The sequence below is a fragment of the Phocoena sinus genome, chromosome 15 (genome assembly GCF_008692025.1).
Source record: "Phocoena sinus isolate mPhoSin1 chromosome 15, mPhoSin1.pri, whole genome shotgun sequence".
Lineage (NCBI taxonomy): Eukaryota > Metazoa > Chordata > Mammalia > Artiodactyla > Phocoenidae > Phocoena > Phocoena sinus.
In genome coordinates, this window is record NC_045777.1 from 66,097,418 (window position 1) to 66,118,790 (window position 21,373).

The window sequence follows — 21,373 nt, forward strand, 5'->3', positions numbered from 1 at the left end:
ACTATGTATATATATATGATTTATATTAATACAACATAAAATATAATTATATTTTTATATATTACACTATCAAAAATAAAAACATTAAATCTAATTTTACTTAAATTAGAAGAAAAGGAGACTAAAATGAAACTGAAGGACATGCTAAACTTCAGATAATCATTATTCACTACAAGAGATATTGGTTCCTAAAAGTGGTTTCTTTTTTTTTTTATTCAATTGAGGTATAATTGACAAATAACATTATATTAGTTTCAGGTATAAAATATAATGATTCAATATTTATATATACAGTGAACTGATCACATTATAAAATTATATTAATAAAGATTGTATATATAATGCATGTAATGTCAAATGATTCTATTCTTATAAAATCTGTCACCATACATAGAATTTGTTTTCTTGTGAGGAAAACTTTTTTTTTTTGTGGTACGCGGGCCTCTCACTGTTGTGGCCTCTCCCGTTGTGGAGCACAGGCTCCAGACGCGCAGGCTCAGCGGCCACGGCTCACGGGCCTAGCTGCTCCGCGGCATGTGGGATCTTCCTGGACCGGGGCACGAACCCGTGTCCCCTGCATCGGCAGGCGGACTCTCAACCGCTGCGCCACCAGGGAAGCCCAGGAAAACTTTTTTTTTAATTGAAGTATAGTTGATTTACAAAGTTGTGTTAGTTTCAGGTGTACAGCAAAGTGATTCAGTTACACATATATATGTATTATTTTTCAGATTCTTTTCCATTATAGATTATTATAAGATATTGAATATAGTTCCCTGTGCTATACAGAAGGCCCTTGTTGATTACCTATTTTATCTATAGCAGTATGTATATTTTTTAAAATAAATTTATTTATTTATTTTTGGCTGCACTGGGTCTTCACTGCCATGTGCAGGCTTTCTCTAGTTGTGGTGAGCAGGGGCTACTCTTCATTGCGGTGAGCGGGCTTCTCATTGCGGTGGCTTCTCTTGTTGCAGATCATGGGCTTGAGGCACGCAGGCTTCAGTAGCTGTGGCACGTGGGCTCAGTAGTTGTGACTCGCGGGCTCCAGAGCACAGGCTCAGTAGTTGTGGCACAAGGGATTAGTCGCTGCGCAGCTTGTGGGATCTTCTGGGACCAGGGCTGGAACATGTGTCCCCTGCATCGGCAAGTGGATTCTTAACCACTGCGCCACCAGGGAAGTCCAGTAGTGTGTATTATGTTAATCCCAAACTTCCAATTTATCCCTCTCCCTCCTTTCCCCTTTGGTAACCATAAGTTTGTTTTCTATGTCTGTGTATTTCTGTTTTACAAATAAGTTCATTTGTATCATTTTTTTAAGAGTCCAAAAACTAGTGATATCATATGATATTTGACTTTCTCTGTTTGACTTCACTTCATATGATAGTATCTAGGTCCATCCATGCTGCCATAAATGGCGTTATTTCATTCTTTTCTCTGGCTGAGTAACATTCCGTTGTATATATATGCACCACATTTTCTTTATCCATTCCTCTGTTAATGGACATTTAGGTTGCTTCCATGTCTTGGTTATTGTAAATAGTGCTGCTATGAATATTGGGGTGAATGTATCTTTTCAAATTATATTTTCTCCAGGTGTATGCCCAGGTGTGGGATTGTTGGATCATATCATAACTCTATTTTTAGTGTTTTGAGGACCCTCCATACTGTTCCTCATAGTGCCTGCACCAATTTACATTCCCACCAACAGTGTAGGAGGGTTACTTTTTCTCCACACCCTCTCCAGCACTTATTATTTGTACACTTTCTGGTGATGGCCATTCTGACTGGTGTGAAGCGATAACTCATTGTAGTTTTGGTTTCCATTTCTCTAATAATTAGCGATACTGAGCATCTTTTCATATGCCTGTTGGCTATCTGTATGTCTTCTTTGGAAAAATGTCTATTTAGGTCTTCTGTTTTTTTGATTGGGTTGTTTGTTTTTTTTGATATTAAGCTGTATGTTTAGTTTGGAAATTAATCCCTTGTCAGTTGCATTGTCTGCAAATATCTTCTCTCATTCTGTAGGTTGTCTTTTTGTTTTGTTTATGGTTTCCTTTGCTGTGCAAAAGCTTTTAAATTTGATTAGGTCCCATTTGTTTAGCTTTGCTTGTTTCCATTACTCTAGGAGACAAATCCAAAAAAATATTGCTGTGATTCATGTCAAAGAGTGTTCTGCCTATGTTTTCTTCTAAGAGTTATATAGTATCTATAGGTCTTTAATGCATTTTGAGTTAATGCATTTTGAGTTTATTTTTGTATATGGTGTTAGAGAATGTTCTAATTTCATTCTTTTACATGTAGTTGTCCAGTTTTCCCAGCACCATTTATTGAAGAGGTTGTGTTTTCTCCATTGCATAGTCTTGCCTCTTTTGTCATAGATTAATTGACCATAAGTGTATGGGCTTATTTCTGGGCCTTCTGTCCTCTTCCACTGATCTGTGTCTGTTATTGTGCCAGTACCATACCATTTTGATTATCATACCTTTGTAGTATAGTCTGAAGTCAGGGAGCATGATACCTCCAGCTCCATTCTTCTTTGTCAGGATTGCTTTGGCAATTATGGGTCTTTTATGGTTCCATATAAAATTTAGGATTATTTGTTCTAGTTCTGTGAAAAATGCCATTGATAATTTGGTAAGGATTGCATTGAATCTGTAGATTGCCTTGGGTAGCATGGTCATTTTAACAATACTGATTCTTCCAATCCAAGAACATTATATATCTTTCCATCTGTTTGTATTGTCTTCAATTTCTTTCATCAGTGTCTTATAGTTTTCAGAGTATGGGTATTTTGCCTCCTTAGGTAGGTTTATTCCTAGGTATTCTATTCTTTTTGATGCAATGGTAAATGGGATTGTGTCCTTAATTTCTCTTTCTGATATTTCATTGTTAGTGTATAGAAATGCAACAGAGTTCTCTATATTAATTTTGTATCCTTCAACTTTACCAAATTTGTTGATGAACTCTAGTCATTTTCTGGTAGCGTCTTTAGGATTTTCTATGTATAGTGTCATGTCATCTTCTAACTGTGACAGTTTTACTTCTTTTTCAATTTGGATTCCTTTTACTTATGTATTTTTCTTCTCTGATTGCTGTGGCTAGGACTTCCAAAACTATGTTGAATAAAAGTGGGAAGAGCAGGCATCCTTTTCTTGTTCCTGATCTTAGAGGAAATGATTTCAGCTTTTCACCATTGAGTTAGCTGTGGGTATGTCATATATGGCCTTTATTATGTTGAGGCTTGTCTCCACTTTCTGGAGAGTTTTTAATCATAAATGGATATTGATTTTATCAGAAGCTTTTTCTGCATCTATTGAGATGATCATATGTTTTTTATTCTCCAATTTAATGTGGTGTTCTACATTGATTGATTTGTGGAAATTGATAAATCCCACTTGATCATGGTGTATAATCCTTTTAATGTATTGTTGGATTCGGTTTGCTAGTATTTTGTTGAGTGTTTTTACATCTATGCTCCAAAACAGATCTATTTGAGTCCAAAGTCTATGGTCTTTCTGCTTCCCCAAACTGAGGTTAGAGACCATGAAAGTAATGCCAAGTCTTCTGCTTATGTGATTTTCCCCTGTACTGTTCAGCAGCTCTGTAGTATGAGCGGAAAGAAAAAAAGGGGTGGTGTATTGATCCAAGACTGGGGTTTTGCCAGGTGTGTTTGGCAAGAGGACAAGGGAAGGAGGGAGTAGAGGTGCTGATGAGAGAGAAAGGTGGAGGAGGTGGGCCTTGGGGGCCAAGTTGGAGAGGAGGGCTAGAGGGGCTGGTAGGTAGGGAGACAGCAGAAAGGTTGGGGGGGAGGCAGAAGCCAGTTGTAGCAGAGATGGAGAGTTACAGGGCTACATGGTTGTTTGTGAGAAGTCAGGATGCTTGAACTTGGATTCTGAGTTGCCCTCCCACTCCACCAATTCTTCCAAACTACAATCATAGTACCCATCTGGAACCACTCCCCACCTTCCCCACAAAAGCGACACAAAGTTCCTATGATCCTTTTTCCCAGTGAAGTCCCTGCCTCTGTAATTGGTGGGTGTCTTTTTCTTTTTTTCACTTTAAGATGAGGAGTGGGAATAAGAAGGGTGTCAGGGAAGGACCTGGCCTCCCATCCAACTGTTCCTTACTGACTCACTGTGGGGCCCCGGGTGAATGACTCCCTTCTCAATTTCCTCATCTAGAGAATGCCATGAGAAGTCTATGAGATACTGTTTGCAAAGCCTGCAGAATGAAATAAAATTTTTAAAAAAATAAGAGAAAAACCTTCTGAAGTGGACATGGAGAATTACCCAGGCCCTGGCAAGACAAATGCTAGGCCATGTGATTCACAGCAGCAGTGGGCATGACAGGGCCTGCCCCATTGCCCAGCCAGCCAAGCTGTGAGCACAAGTGACTTGCTTCTCTCTCCACAGGACTTGCCTAAAATTGGCCCAAAGAGGGCAGGCTTGGTGGTTGTAGGGTGTATGTGTGTGTGAGTGAGAGAGAGTCTTGAGCTTCAGTTAAAGGGATGAAACATTCAGTCCATCAGTTCAAACATTTCAGTTCATTAAACATTTCAGTTCATCAGTTTTTTCTGTGATGAAAACTTTTAATATTTACCCTCTTAGCAAGATGCTTCTTAATTTTAAAATATTTTTTAAGCCATTAGGGCTTAAAGTCACTATAATTTTAAAAATAATTTAATCCAACTTTGTTATTATATTTTAACTTTTTATTGTGAAAAAATTTAAAAATACACAAAAATAAGGAGAATAGTATAATAAACTGCCATGTACCCATTATCTAGCTTCAATAATCTTCAACGTTTTGCAACTCTTATCTCATTCATTTCCCCAACACCAACCACCACCATATTCATTTTCCTTCCCTCCTCACGTCCTCCCTCCCTTTTGTTTTCTTTCTTTGTCTGAGGTATTTTGAAGTAAATCCTGATATCACATTTCATTTGTAAATACATGTGACTTGTTGTTAGACCAGTTTCATTGATTCCTTTATGAACTATGACGTGATTAACTCTCACTCTTCCTTCTCTCCTTTGGTTCCTTTTGTTGTTCTTGATGATATAACTTTTACTTTTTCAGGGATTATAACATTGACATTTTGTTCTGCAACTATAACTCTCCCATTCCTTAGTCTTAGGTCTCTATTTAAATAGGTTCAACACTCAAACTCAGGGCTTTTAACAAAGACTATTTAAGAGTTTTGTTGTTTTTTTTAATTTGACATGTACACTCTGCTATGTTTATTTCTTTATTTATTTTTATATTTTATTTTGGCTGTGCCAGGACTTAGTTGCAGCACGTGGTATCTTCGTTGCGGCATGCGGGATCTTTAGTTGTGGCATGTAGGCTTCTTATTTTCGGCATGCAGGCTTCTTAGTTGCAGCATGCATGTGGGATCTAGTTCCCCGACCAGGGATCAAACCTGGGCCCCCTGCATTGGGACTGTGGAGTCTTACGCACAGGACCAGCAGAGAAGTCCCCAAGAGTTCTTTATCTTGATTGATTTGTTAGTTGGCTGATTTCATTTTGTATTTCCAAGAAGGGACTTATCAGGGCTCTGTTCTCTCAGATCTTGCGTGTTTGACAATGTCTGCCTTTTGTATTTGAACCGTGACTTGGCTGAGAGTAGTATTTTTTTCTTTTTTTTTGCAGTACGCGGGCCTCTCACTGTTGCGGCCTCTCCCGTTGCGGAGCACAGGCTCCGGACGCGCAGGCTCAGCGGCCATGGCTCACGGGCCCAGCCGCTCCGCGGCATGTGGGATCTTCCTGGACCGGGGCATGAACCCGTGTCCCCTGCATCAGCAGGTGGACTCTCAACCACTGCGCCACCAGGGAAGCCCAAGAGTAGTATTCTTATGTCACATTTTCTTTCCTTCAGAATGTTGCAGACCAATGTTCCAGTGTGTTTTCTTGCATTCTAGATTGCTGTGTAGAAGTCTAAGGCCCATCAGATATTTCTACTTTTATTGCTTTTTCTTTCCTATACAGATGCGTGATGGAATCTCTTTTATCCTAGAAGTCCAATAATTTAATCATATTATTTCTTTTGGTCAATTATTCTGTATCAGTTTTTCTTGGAATACAGCATACTCTTAAAATTTACAGAAGCAGGTCTTCATTTTAGGAAAAATTTCTGCATTTATATCTTAGTATATATTGTCTACACTATTTATTGGGTTACCCACTAAAGGAATTAGCACTGTTTGGTCTCCATATCAGTCATATTCTTTATAATTGCTCTTAGACTTCATCTTCTGTAGCAAGTGTAGTTATCTGAAACCTTTCCTCTAAGCCATTTGTTAGCTGTCTAGACTTGTATGCTTTATTCCTTGCTGGTTCTAATTTATTAGATCATTAATAGCATTGTTTAGATCTCAATTTGTTTCTTTGGTTTCTCAACCCCTCTTTTTCTCTAATTCTGTGGTTTTATCACCTCATCTACAAACTTTAAAATGACAGATTTATTAAGATATAATTCACACATGATATAATTCACCCATTTCAATTGTACAATTCAATCATTTACTAAAAATACATGTATGTATGAATATACTAATATTCACAGAGTTGTACAGTAATTACCATAATCAATTTTAGAACATTTCATTGCACCAAAAAGAAACCTCATACCTCTTAGCTGTCACCTCCCAAATCCGCTTCTCGTCACTCATCTCCCCGCTTGCCCACAACACTAGGCAACCACTAATGTACTTTCTGTCTCTATAGATTTACTATTCTGGACATTTCATATAATTGAAGTCATCCAATAGATGTTCTTTTGTGACTGGCTTCTTTTACTCATCATAATGTTTTTAAGGTTTATCCACATTGTATCATGTATTATTACTTCATTTCTTTTTATTGTTGAATAATGTTTAATTGTATGGATATACTATATTTATTCATTCATCAGTTGATGGACATTTGGATTGTTTCCACTTTTTGGTCATTATGAATTATGCTGTTATGAACATTTGTGTACAAGTCTTTGTGTGGACATCTGTTTTTATTTCTCTTGGGCATATATCTAGGAGTGGAATTGCTTGGTCATATGGTAACTCTATGTTTAACTTTCTTTTGTTTGTTTAACTTTTGAGGAACTGTCAAATGCTGTTTTCCAAAGCTGCTGTACTATTTTACATTTCCATTATAACATGTGAGGGTTCCAATTTTCCCACATTCTCACCAACACTTGTTGTTTTCCATCTTTTTTATTATTCTCATTACAGTTGTGAGTTGGTATCCCATGTTTTTTTTTTTTTTAATTAATTAATTAATTAATTTTTTTGGTTGTGTTGGGTCTTCGTTTCTGTGTGTGGGCTTTCTCTAGTTATGGCGAGCGGGGGCCACTCTTCATCACAGTGCACGGGCCTCTCACTGTCGCGGTCTCTCTTGTTGCGGAGCACAGGCTCCAGACGCGCAGGCTCAGTAGTTGTGGCTCACGGGCCCAGTTGCTCCGTGGCATGTGGGATCCTCCCAGACCAGGGCTCGAACCCGTGTCCCCTGCATTCGCAGGCAGACTCTCAACCACTGTGCCACCAGGAAGCCCCGTATCTCGTGTTTTTGATTTGCATTTTCCTGATGGCTAATAATGCTAGTAATGTTGAGTTCTTGTCATGTGCTTATTGGCCCTTTATATATCTTCTTTGGAGAAATGTCTATTCAGTTACTTTGCCCATTTAAAAATTGTGTTATTTATCTTTTTATCATTGAATTATAATACTTCTTTATACATTCTATATACAAGTCCCTTATCAGATATATGATTTGCAAAAGAAATTTCACCCATTCTGTGAGTTGTCTTTTCATTTTCTTGATGTTGTCCTATGAAGCACAAAAGTTTTTAATTTTGATGAAGTTCAGTTTAACTATTTTTTCTTTTGTTGCTTGTGCTTTTGGTGTCCTAAGACATTGTTGCCTGTCCAAGGTCATGATCATTTGCACCTATGTTTTCTTCTAAGCTTTCATAATTTTAACTTTTGAATTTAGATCTTTGATCCATTTTGAGTTAATTTTTGACTATGGTGTAAAGTAGAGGCCCAAATTCATTATTTTACATGTATATATTCATTTATTCCAGCACCATGTGTTGAAAGGATTATTCTTTTTCCATAAAATTATCTTGGTACCCTTGTCAAAAATCAAGTCACTATAAATATGAGGGGCTTATTTCTGGACCCTCAATTCTATTCTACTGATCTATATATCTATCCCTTTGCCAGTAGCACATTGTTCATCTATAAATTTTAAAAATTAAATTTATATTATTACTAAGTTCTTGTAACACAAATAATTTATGTTTCTTAGGTCATGTTTTTCTTTTAGATTCTCATTCTCTGTCTCTGTCTCTTTCTTTCTGATGTTCTTACTCTGATATAATCAGGTAAAATCTTGACATTTTCCCCACCATTATCTAGGGTGAGTTTACTTCCCTCACTTTCTTGGCCACAATTCAAGGACTGGTGTGTGGATTTCTTTTCTGTAGCCTGAGGGTACAGGGGTTGGGTAAAAGGAAATACTCAGTTGCCCTTGCCAGGAAACCTGGGCTTTGAACTCTCTTTCTAAAATTTGGCCAATTTTCCAGAACCATGGGTCCATCCCACTCCCACCCCAGTTAGAGACATGATTCACTCCTGAAAAATTCAGCTCACATCCCCCACTCAGCATGGAGCTCTGGAAGATGCAAACCCTGGTAGTTTCTCCCACTCCTAATAAGGTCCTACCAAATTATGGAGGGGTTTCATGCTCAAAGGTTTCTCTTAGACATTTTTTTTACAGCTGCCCAGTCACCACTGCCATCTGCTTTTTCCACACTGGTGATTACCAGTGAGAACTCTCAGAATTTTGTCAACTCACTCCCTTTCCTCTCAGCATCACTTTTAGAAGGACAGTGGGGTTGTGGGTTCTGGGTCGAGAGATACAACATGCAAGATCTTTTGTTTCTCTCCTTATCCTCTACCTCTCAATGTTTAAAGAATCAGGCTGTAACTGGGAAATTTTTAGGCTTAAACTGCTGTTATTGTTCATATCATTATGTATTATAGGAGAGAGTTTCTATTATCCTACGTCACTGTGCAGCTCTACCTAGAAGTCAATCTGGTACAACACTTTTAGAAAGCAATCTGGCACTATGCTTACAGAGCTACAAAAATGTCTCTAGTCCAAGTCAGAAATCACATTCTGGGAATTTATCATAAGGAAATAATTCATAATGAAAATAATCTCTCTACATAAGTACATAGCACCATCTGTGATAACAAAAATTTGAAAATAATTTACATGTCCCACATTAGAAGACCAGTCAAAATTATGTCTTATAAAATGAATGGAATACTTTGCAGTCATTAAAATGATAATTACATTATTTACAAAACAGAAATAGATGCACAGACATAGAAAACAAACTTATGGTTACCAAAGGGGAAAGGAGGGGGGTGGGTTAAATTAAGAATTTGGGATTAACAGATACCACTATATCTAAGATAGGTAAACAACAAGGACCTACTGTATAGCACAAGGAACTATATTCAATATCCTGTAAAAACCTGTAATGGAAAAGAATCTGAAAAAGAATAGCCATATATATGTGTGTTTATATAAATATATTTATATATATATAAAACTGAATCACTTTGCTGTACACCTGAAGCATTGTAAAGCAACTATACTTCAATTAAAAAAAAAGAGAGGGACTTCCCTGGTGGCGCAGTGGTTAAGAATCGGCCAGCCAATGCAGGGGACACGGGTTCGAGCCCTGGTCCGGGAAGATCCCACATGCTGCAAAGCAACTAAGCCCGTGCGCCACAGCTACTGAGCCTGCACTCTAGAGCCCATGTGCCACAACTACTGAGCCTGCGTGCTGCAACTACTGAAGCCCACGCGCCTAGAGCCCGTGCTCTGCAACAAGAGAAACTACTGCAATGAGAGGCCTGCGCACCGCAGCGAAGAGTAGCCCCCGCTTGCCGCAACTGGGGAAAGCCCACGTGCAGCAACAAAGACCCAACAGATCCAAAATAAATTAATTAATTAAATAAATTTATTAAAAAAAAAAAAAGAGAACTAGGGGCAATGATGTAGATGCACATTCTAGTGAGATGAAGTGACCTTAAGAAGAGAATTCACATTATCTAGAACTAAGAGGAAGATAATGAGATATATACCCAATTAATACTTAAGTGAAATAGAAAACTAAAAAAATGAAGTTTTAAAATAAATTATCTATTAAATACTTTAAAATGATAGCTACAAAATCTAAGTATTAATATAGAAAAGTGCATTTAAGAAACAATGACAAATAAAATAGAAGAATAAAAAATGGAATATATACCATTATGGCAACTATATAAAGAGATGAAAGCAGATGGACAAGATAGAGAAAAGATATTTTGAAAACTGAAATACCTGTGATAGTGTGGTATGAACAAAAATATTTTTGATCATTTTTATTTAATAGAATTAAATTGTTTTTATAATAAAAAAAGAGATAGAAAAAGCATGATTCAGAAAAGCATTTATCCCCTTCTCTTGCTGATGTTATTAGCTAGAGTTAATTTGTGGCTTGATACAGGAACATTTTGGCCAAAGAGCAAAGGTCCAACTGACTAAAAGTGGATTTACTGCTGTGTGATCTTGGCCAAGGTTACCATTTGCATATCTGTAAAATGGGCCAGATTTTATATAAAGCTTAGAGAATCCCTGTGGAAGGTGAATGAGATTTATGTGTCAGACATTTAGCATAGCTGTGGGCACACAGAGAGGCACTTGAGAACATTTAGCTCTAGGTCTGTTTGGTCCTCATCAGAGTAGTGCTCCTGTTCGCTCTGCACTGCGATTTTAACTCAAACTCTGATGCAAGTGCAGGGGTGGAATGGGGAGAATAGTAGTAGAAATCCAGGAAGACAAATCACCTCTGACCACCCTGTGCCCCAGCTGTTTTCCTCGCCTTCACTTGAGAGAACAAGATAAACTTCAACAGAGAGGTGAGTGGGTTTTCAAAAGACACACAATGGGGGACTTCCCTGGCAGGCCAGTGGTTAAGACTTTGCCTTCCAGTGCAGGGGGTGTGAGTTCGATCCCTGGTCAGGGAGCTAAGATTCCCACATGCCTCATGGCCAAAAAACCAAAACATAAAACAGAAGCAATATTGTAACAAATTCAATAAAGACTTTAAAAAAATTAAAAAACAAACAAACAAACAAAAAGCAAAAGAATAAAGGGAAATTTAGCACTTCTAGACAAATAAAGATCAATGTTAGATGATGTTAACCCAACCTTGAGGGAATTCCCCAAAGGACTGCTGGCTTTCCTTAGTGTGCATTCCCCAACACAGTTCCTTCAGCACTTATTTGAGAGATCCATGTGCCCCCAGGCTCCTAGATCATGAAAAGCCCAGAAAACAACATCCCATGAGGTCAGAGAAGGCCTCCCTGGAGCTCTCACCATGAGAATTTTAAACCCTGTGGAAAGGCTAGAAAGATATTTAAAGCTTTTTAAGATGGTAATAAGAAAGTAAAATCAAAGCCAGATCAAGAGGCCACATACTACATGATTCCATGCATTTGAAATGTCCAGAAAAGGCAAATCTATAGAGAGCAGATGAATGGTTGTCTGGGGCTGAGGAGGGGAACAGGGATTCATTGAAAATGGGCATGCAGGATCTTACTGGGGTGATTCATGTTCTAAATTTGTTCTAATGTTCCAATATTCTAAAATTGGATTAGACAGTTGCACAACTAGGCAAATTTGCTAAAAACCACTGATTTGCTCACTTAAGTGAGTGAATTTTATGATATGTAAATTATACCTCAATAAAGCTGTTATATTAGAAAGAATTCACACTTGGCAATTAAAACACATCTTTGGATTCAAATGGGTTCTGTCTAGGAGCTTTGTAATTTCCTATTGTAAAATACTTAGGAAGGCACAAGAGAAAGGAGTGGAATAATGTCACTGAAAACAAAGACTAAAAGAAGCTAGGCAGAATCTCCTCTAACTAAATAGTAGATGAGCTGGACTGAGAAATTTTACCTCAAGAGACTGCATGAGAAAGAGCAACAGGCCCACTGGGTATAATCTTAGTCCCCCCTCCCCCCACCCCCAATACAGAGATGCAGGTGACATCCCACATAGAAAATTAGGCAGCTGTTGCTTTGCCCTGCCAGGTACTACTCTGGGAGAACTGGAAGAACTGTCTCCTTTTTTTCTCATCCTTGCCTTGCCAGGCCATCTTTCTACAGCTGATAGGGGTGGCAGGGTCCCAGACCACAATGAGGAAGGAGATAGTCGTGGCACTTTAAATTCAGTGAGGTATGGTCTTCCAAGGTAAAGAACCACAGTCGCTCCTCAGTTCAAAAATGTCCTTTTTTAGAATGTTCACAGATGAAACAAATAAAAAGCCTGCTTCCAACAGATGGCATTAGTTGATCACATGTGGTCTTTGGATCTTGGCCATCCCATTGTTCCTGACTCTAGAGTTTACAGCATTTGGGTTTTTTTTAAGGGGGTTTATGAATACCATTTACCCTGATCATGTCCAAAAGTAGTGGAGAGTTTTGAAAACCAGCAAAAAGAGAGATGTATGATTACCATGGAGACAAAAGTAAAGCTTAACTTTCAATGGATATGTTCACATCGGTCACTTGTAAGGTGTCATTTTGCTCTTACAAACAGCTTTTTCAGAACCAAACCTACTTTTACGTAGAGTAGTTGTTGCAAAAGAAGGTATATGAAGAAACTAGTCTGCAGTACATGCTGGAAATTATGGGGTCTTTTTAATACTGCATCAGTTGAATAGGACACGGAGGAAGGAGACGAGCCCATTACAGTAGGCAGGAGATGCTGTAGGGAACTTGGAAGCTGTGCACATAATTAGCTGCTCAGCTACAGAAGGAAAGGAAAGATGTTGTCACAAAGTGAACCAAGAATGGGGTCAAGGATACTTCATGTACCAATTTGCTGACACATGAAGAGATTGATCTTGAAGCATGGGGAAGCAGACAACAACACATGGAACCTGTGAAAAAATGTTGCAATGTAAAGGAATATAATATGGAGATTAAACTTGAAGAGTATACCTCTGAACCTTGTTTAATGCAGGACTCACAACCAAATTTCAGAAAACTGTTTGATATCCTAAATAGGGTGCAAAAAGACAACTGTTCCACAAAATAGGAACAGAAAACCATAAGGAGAAAACAGGCTTAGATGAAAAGGCAAAATGAGATTAAAAAAGGGAGATGAATGAGCTAACAGAGATGATGATGAGGAGGACAGCAATAAAAGTTGCTAATATTTATTTAACACTTCCTGTGTACCACGCTTTATTCTAAATGCTTTTACATGTGTTAACCTGTTTAATTCTTACAAGAACACCATGAATGCCTAGTATTATCATTGCCCTCATTTCATAATTGAGGAAACTGAGTGGCATTAGGGAACTTGCTCAAAGTTACCCAACTAGTAAATACTGGAGCCAGGATTCAAGCTCTGACAATTTGACTTCATGGCCTGTGCTTTTATTTTATTTTATTTTTATTTATTTTTTTTTTTTGCGGTACGTGGGCCTCTCACTGTTGTGGTCTCTCCCGTTACGGAGCACAGGCTCCGGACGTGCAGGCTCAGCGGCCGTGGCTCCCAGGCCCAGCCGCTCTGCGTCATGTGGGATCCTCCCAGACCGGGGCACGAACCCATGTCCCCTGCATCGGCAGGCGGACTCTCAACCACTGCACCACCAGGGAAGCCCCTATGGCCCGTGCTTTTAATCATACACTAAGAAAGGATAGTGAGGAAACAAAAGACACATAGCAGAATTAAAATCACTCAAGGCAGTAAAAGCATAATTGAAGTTGTGGGTGAATCATATTAAAATGAATAATCGGTATAAAAAAGGGCAAAAACACAAAAATAAGGAAAGGGGAGATGATAGATATGGAAGCCAGAGACTAAAACTTTCCCTTGATGACTGAAAGGACTCATCATGTTCTAGGAAAAATAAACAAAAGAATACCTATATCTAGACATAGTCTGTTAAAAATAAAACTATGATACAACATTACAAAAAAGAACATCAACAGGCCAATAAGAACCTGTGAAAAGGGCTTCCCTGGTGGCACAGTGGTTAAAATCCACCTGCCAATGCAGGGGACATGGGTTCAAGAGCTGGTCCAGGAAGATCCCACATGCTGTGGAGCAACTAAGCCCATGCACCACAACTACTGAGCCTGCGCTCTAGAGCCTGCAAGCCACAACTACTGAAGCCCACGTGCCAAAACTACTGGAGCCCACGCGCCACAACTACCGAAGCCTATGTGCCTAGAGCCCGTGCTCCGCAACAAGAGCAGCCATCTCAATGAGAAGCCTGTGCACCTCAATGAAGAGTAGTCCCCGCTTGCCACAACTAGAGAAAGCCCATGCGCAGCAACGAAGACCCAACACAGCCAAAAATAAATAAATAAATAAGTTAATTAAATCTACTAAAAGAAAAGAACCTGGGCTTCCCTGGGGGTGCAGTGGTTGAGAGTCCGCCTGCCGATGCAGGGGACGCGGGTTCGTGCCCTGGTCCGGGAAGATCCCACATGCCGCGGAGCGGCTAGGCCCGTGAGCCATGGCCGCTGAGCCTGCGCATCCGGAACCTGTGCTCCGCAACAGGAGAGGCCACAACAGTGAGAGGCCCGCGTACCACAAACAAACAAACAAACAAAAAGACAAAACTTAAAAGATAAAGAGAGAATATTAAAAGCAGTGAGGGAAAAGCAACAAGTAATATACAAGGGAACTTGCATAAGTCTATCAGCTGATTTTTCAGCAGAAACTCTGCAGGCCAGAAGGGAGTGGCACAATATGTTTAAAGTGATGAAAGGTAAAAACCTACAATCAAAAATACTCTACCTGGCAAGGCTCTCATTCAGATTTGATGGAGCGATCAAAAGCTTTACAGACAAGCAAAAGCTAAAAAAGTTCAGCACCACCAAATGAGCTTTATAACAAATGTTAAAGGAACTTCTCTAGGCAAAAAGGAAAGGCCACAACTAGAAACAAGAAAATTACAAAATGAAAAAGGTCACCAGTAAAGGCAAACCTACAGTAAAGGTAGGAAATCATCCACACACAAAGCTAGTAGGGAGGTTAAAAGTCAAAAGTAGTAAAATCATCTGTACCCACAATAAGCAGCTAAGAGATACAGAAAACAATTAGATGTAAATATATGATATCAAAAATAGTAATTGGGAGCGGAGGAGAGTACAAATGCAGGGTTTTAAAAATGCATTTGAAATGAAGAGATCAGCAACTTATACACACACACACCAATACACACACATATACAGACTGCCATATAAAATCCTCATAGTAACAACCACAAACCAAAAATCTAAAATAGACATATACAAAAAAAAGAAAAAGGAATCCAAACATAACACATAACACTAAAGATGACTAAAGATAGTCATTAAATCTTAAGAGAAGAGAAAAAAAGAAGAAAAATAATAAAATGGCAATATGAACATAAATCTCAATAATTACCTTAAATGTAAATGGATTAAATGCCCCAACCAAAAGACATAGATAGAGTGGCTGAATGGATACAAAAACAAGACCTGTATATATGCTGCCTACAAGAGACTCACGTCAGATATAGAGACACACACAGACTGATAGTGAAGGGATGCAAAGAGGTATTCTGTGCAAATGGAAATCAAAAGTAGCAATACTTATATGAGACAAAGTAGACTTTAAAATAAAGTCTGTTACAAGAGACAAAGAAGGATACTATATAATGATAAAGGGATCAATCCAAGAAGCAGATATAACAATTGTAAGCATATATGCACCCAACATAGGAGCACCTCAATATATAAGGCAAATATTAATAGACATAAAAGAAGAAATTGACAGTAACACAATAATAGTGGGGTCAGGGCTTTAACACCCCACTTACATCAATAGACAGATCATCCAGACAGAAAATTAATAAGGAAACACTGGTCTTAAATGACACCTTTGATCACATGGACTTAATTGATATACATAGAGCATTCCATCTGAAAGCAGCAGAATATACATAATTTCAAGTGCACATGAAACATTCTCCAGGACAAATCACAGGCTAGGCCACAAAAAAGCCTCAGTAAATTTAAGAAAATTTAAATCATATCAAGTATCTTTTCCGACCACAGAACTATGAGGCTAGAAATCAACTATAAGAAAAAAACTGCAAAAATCACAAATTCGTGGAGGCTAAACAACCAATGGATTACTGAAGAAATCAAAGAGGAAATAAAAAAATACCTAGACACAAATGAAAATGAAAAAACAATGATCCGAAACCTATGGGACACAGCAAGAGCAGTTCTTTTTTTTTTGCGGTACATGGTCCTCTCACCCCTGTGGCCTGTCCCGTTGTGGAGCACAGGTTCCGGACGCGCAGGCCCATCGGCCATGGCCCACGGGCCCAGCTGCTCCGCAGCATATGGGATCCTCCCAGACCGGGGCACAAACCCGTGTCCCCTGCATCAGCAGGCAGACTCTCAACCACTGCACCACCAGGGAAGCCCAAGAGCAATTCTAAGAGGGAAACTTATAGCAATACAATCTTACCTCAGGAAACAAGAAAAATCTCAAATAAGCAACCTAACCTTACAACTAAAGAAACTAGAGAAAGAAGAATAAGTGAACCCAAAGTTAGTAGAAGGAGAGAAATCATAAAGATCAGAGGAGAAATAAATGAAATAGAGACTAAAAAACAATAGAAAAGATCAATGAAACGAAAAGCTTGTTATTTGAAAAGATAAACAAAATCGATAAACCTGTAGCCAGACTCATCAAGAAAAATAAGGGAGAAGGCCCAAATCAATAAAATCAGAAATGAAAAAGGGGAAATTACAACCGACACTACAGAAATACAAATGATCATAAGAAACTACTATGAACAGCTATATGCCAAAGAAATGAACAACCCAGAAGAAATGGACAAATTCTTGGGAAGGTACAATCTCCCAAGACTGGACCTTGAGGAAATAGAAAACATGAACAGACTAATTACCAGTAATTACCAGTAATAAAGTTGAATCAGTAATTTAAAAACCCCCAACAAACAAAAGTCCAGGACCAGAGGGCTTCACAGGTGAATTCTACCAAACATTTAGAGGAGAGTTAACACGTACCTTCTCAAACTATTCCAAAAAATTGCAGAGGCAGGAATACTTCTGAACTGATTCTATGAGGCCTGCATCACCCTGATACCAAAACCAAAGTTATCGCAAAAAAGGAAAATTACAGGCCAATATCACTGATGAACATAGATGCAAAAATCCTCAACAAAATATTAGCAAACCAAATCGAACAATGCATTAAAAGCATCATAGGCTTTCCCTGGTGGCGCAGTGGTTGAGAGTCCGCCTGCCGATGCAGGGGACGTGGGTTCGTGCCCTGGTCCGGGAAGATCCCACATGCTGTGGAGCGGCTAGGCCCGTGAGCCATGGCCACTGAGCCTGTGCGTCTGGAGCCTGTGCTCCGCGACGGGAGAGGCCACAACAGTGAGAGGCCCACATACCGCAAAAAAATAATAAATAAATAAAAATAAAAATGAAAAAAAAAATAGAAAAAGAAAATCTTCTGAATTAAAAAAACAGAGGAAAAAAAAAAGAATGGGGCTTCCCTGGTGGCGCAGTGGTTGAGAGTCCGCCTGCTGATGCAGGGGACACGGGTTCGTGCCCCGGTCCAGGAAGATCCCACATGCTGCAGAGTGGCTGGGCCCGTGAGCCATGGCCGCTGAGCCTGCCCGTCCAGGGCCTGTGCTCCACGGTAGGAGAGGCCACAAAAAAAAAAAAAAAAAGAACGGATGTACTACCATCTAACAAGGGGATTGGTACAAGGCCTCCATGCAGTTCGTCTGACAGATAACCATGTATCACATATTTGAAGTGTGCCAGGTGTGCTGGGGAAAGTGTGTGTTTAGGGGGACAACAGCAACTACTTGCTCATTCATTTTTTTTATTATTATGTAAAGTTTCAAACATAAACAAACACTGAAAACCTTGTACAGTGAACATTTGTATAACCATCTCCTAGATTTTACCATTAGTTTTTCACTTGTTTTATCACATACCTGTTCATCCCTCTATCCATCAATTAAGGCATCTTATTTTTTGACACATTTCAAAGAAAATATATACACTTCCTCATAAATACTTTGGCATGTATCTCATTAACTGTTCAATATTTATGTTTTTTCATTTGCTAAAAAATTTGCATACAATGAAATGCACAAGTCTTGTGTTCATTCACTGAGTTTTGAGAATTGCATGTATTCGTGTAACCCAAATCTCTCTCAACATATACAACATTACCATCACCCCAGGGAGTTCCCTCATGGGCCCATCATATGCTTTTTCATAATTAAAAAAATGTAAACTATTTGGAATGTATATATAGTATGATCCCATTTTTGCTATAGAAATACAGAAAAAAACTGGAAGGAAAAATATAAAAAGTGATTATTTCTGGATAGCGGGATTACCATTGATATTTTTTTTTTTTTTTTTTTTTTCGGTACGCGGGCCTCTCACTGTTGTGGCCTCTCCCGCTGTGGAGCACAGGCTCCGGACGCACAGGCTCAGCGGCCATGGCTCACGGGTCCAGCCGCTCCGCGGCATGTGGGATCCTCCCGGACCGGGGCACGAACCTGTGTCCCCTGCATCGGCAGGCGGACTCTCAACCACTGCGCCACCAGGGAAGCCCACCATTGATATTTATTTTCTTCTATTCCTTTCTCTGTATTTTCTAAATTTGATGTAATGTATTACTTGGGTGGTAAGAAAAAAAGCAGTAAAAGCTACTTAAAAGAAAACAAACATCTTTCAATCTTTTTATGAATGATGTCACACATATAAGAATATTAATACATCGTTAAAGTAATCATTCTGAAGATAATGTATGTAGCAAAATTATAAATATTTTAATATAATATTAGATTACAATGAAAAAATTAAAGGAAATGTTAATACCATAATCACCATGATATGACGTGTATACACATAGAACAGGACTAGAAGGGCGTAAGAAAAAAAGTGGCTATATTTCTCATGCTGTTCCCGGGGGCCTGTTAGAGTGATGAGATTATGGGTAATTAAAAAAAAAGTTATATCAACTTTTTCTAAATTAAAAATTAGTAGTTAAAATAACCCATAAAACCCTGACTTCAGGGTCACCCATCTCTACATACATGGGCCAGCTCTGAAGAAGTGAACCCTCTCAGGCAAACTACAAAATCTTTCCTGACTTTTGTAAAGGCCTCACGTGGGTCACACATTTTGGTTGGTTTTGGAACATATGCTCCAAACCACTACAGTAAGAAAAAACAAATAGGTACTAAGTTACCTCTTTCTGGAAAGATGTTGTTTTTGGTGAGTTTGACACTTTTGGGTCTTGGGTTGTTATTATCCATACCCATGATGAGGTTGCGGAAAAACAGATCAAATTTCTTTCTGCTGTCTGCGTTGATGGTGCCGGCCACGGTCCACACCAAGGCAAAAAGGAAGAGACCTTGCAGCCAGAGGAAGATCTGTTGGCTTGTCAGGCTTTCAAATAATTCACTTTCCTTCTCTTCTATTTCCCTGATTTCATCTAAAAGCAAGAAAAGGAATCTCAGGAAAAGCTGCAGAGTGCAATAGATATGAATTGGGCAGTTTTGTCTGTGAGGGGCCTGGGAAGAGGACTGATACTGGTTGAACGGCATCACCTGCCAGATCGTTTATCCACATACATTAAAAAAAATTTTTTTTATTGTGGTAAGATATGCATAACATACAAATTACCATCTTAACCATTTTGAAGTTCAGTGGTATTAAATACATTCATGTTGTTGTACAACCATCACCACTATTCATATCCAGCACTATTTTCACCTTGCAAAGCTGAAACTAATTCATTACCCTCTCCCCAACGGCCTGGCAAACAGCATTCTACTTTCTGTCTTTATAAATTTGACTAACCTAGATATGTCTTAGAGGTGAAATCATACAGTCTTTTCTGACTGGCTTATTTCTCTTAGCATAATGTCCTCAAGGTTCATCCATGTTGCAGCATGTATCAGAATTTCTTTCTTTTTTTTATGTTGGCCGCACCATGCGGCTTGTGGAATCTCTGTTCCTCAACCAGGGATTGAACCCAGGCCACAGCAGTGAAAGCACCAAACACTAACCACTAGACCACTAGGGAACTCCCCAGAATTTCCTTCCTTTTTTAAGGCTGAATAATATTTCACCATATGTATATACTTGATCTATTTATCCATTCATTGGTTGATGGACACTTGGGTTGCTTCCACCTTTGGCTACTGTGAATAATGCTGCTATGAACATGGGTGTACAAATATCTGTTTATGTCCCTACTTTCAATTCCTTTGTATATATACCAGAAGCAGAAGTGCTAAGTCATCTGGTAATTCTATTTTTAATTCTGAGGATCTGACAAACTATTTTCCACAGCAACTGTACCATTTTACATTTCCATCAACAGTGCACAAGGGTTCCAATTTCTCTACATCCTCATCAACACTTGTTCTTTTGGTTGTGGATGCTGTTGTTCTTGTTGTCAGTGCTTGCAGATGACATGATACTATATATAGAAAATCCTAAAGGCATCACCAAAAAACTACTACAGTTCACCAGTAAATTCAGTAAAACTGCAGGATTCAAAATTAATAAAATATGCAGAAGTTGGTTGCACTTCTATACACTGAAAACAAACTATTATAAAGAGAAATTAAGGAAAGAATCCCATTTAACATTGCATCAAAAAGAATAAAATATCTAGGAATAAATCTAAATAAGGAAGTAAGAGACCTATATTCAGAAAACTACGAGACACTGATGAAAAACTGAAAACGACACAAACAGATGGAAAGATATATTGTGTTCATGGATTGGAAGAATTAATATTGTTAAAATGACCATGCTACCCAAGGTAAGCTACAGATTCAATGCAATCCTCATCAAAATATCAAAGGCATTTTTCACAGAACTAGAACAAATAATTCTAAAAGTTGTATGTAAACACATAAGACGCCCTAATAGCCAAAGCAATCTTAAGAAAGAAGAACAGAGCTGGAGGCATCATGCTCCCAGACTTCAGACTATACTACAAAGCTACAGTAATCAAGACAGTATGGTGCTGGTACAAAAGCAGAAATATAGATCAATGGAACAGAATAGGGAGCCCAGAAATAAACCCATACACTTATGGTCAATTAATCTATGACAAAGGAGGCAAGAATATATAATGGAGAAAGGACAGTCTCTTCAGTAAGTGGTGCTGGGACAATAGGACGGCTATATGTAAACGAATAAAATCAGAACATTTTCTCACACCATACG

General features: G+C 38.7%; 1 protein-coding gene across 1 annotated transcript in view; it reads right to left on the reverse strand.

Annotated features, from left to right (window-relative positions):
• Positions 1-21,373, reverse strand: part of DNAH3 (dynein axonemal heavy chain 3) — a 193,652-nt gene that overhangs the window by 61,815 nt on the left and 110,464 nt on the right. Inside the window, exon 40 of the mRNA XM_032605510.1 lies at positions 19,377-19,622. Coding sequence (XP_032461401.1) covers positions 19,377-19,622 — 246 coding nt within the window. The remainder of the gene's footprint in view (positions 1-19,376; positions 19,623-21,373) is intronic.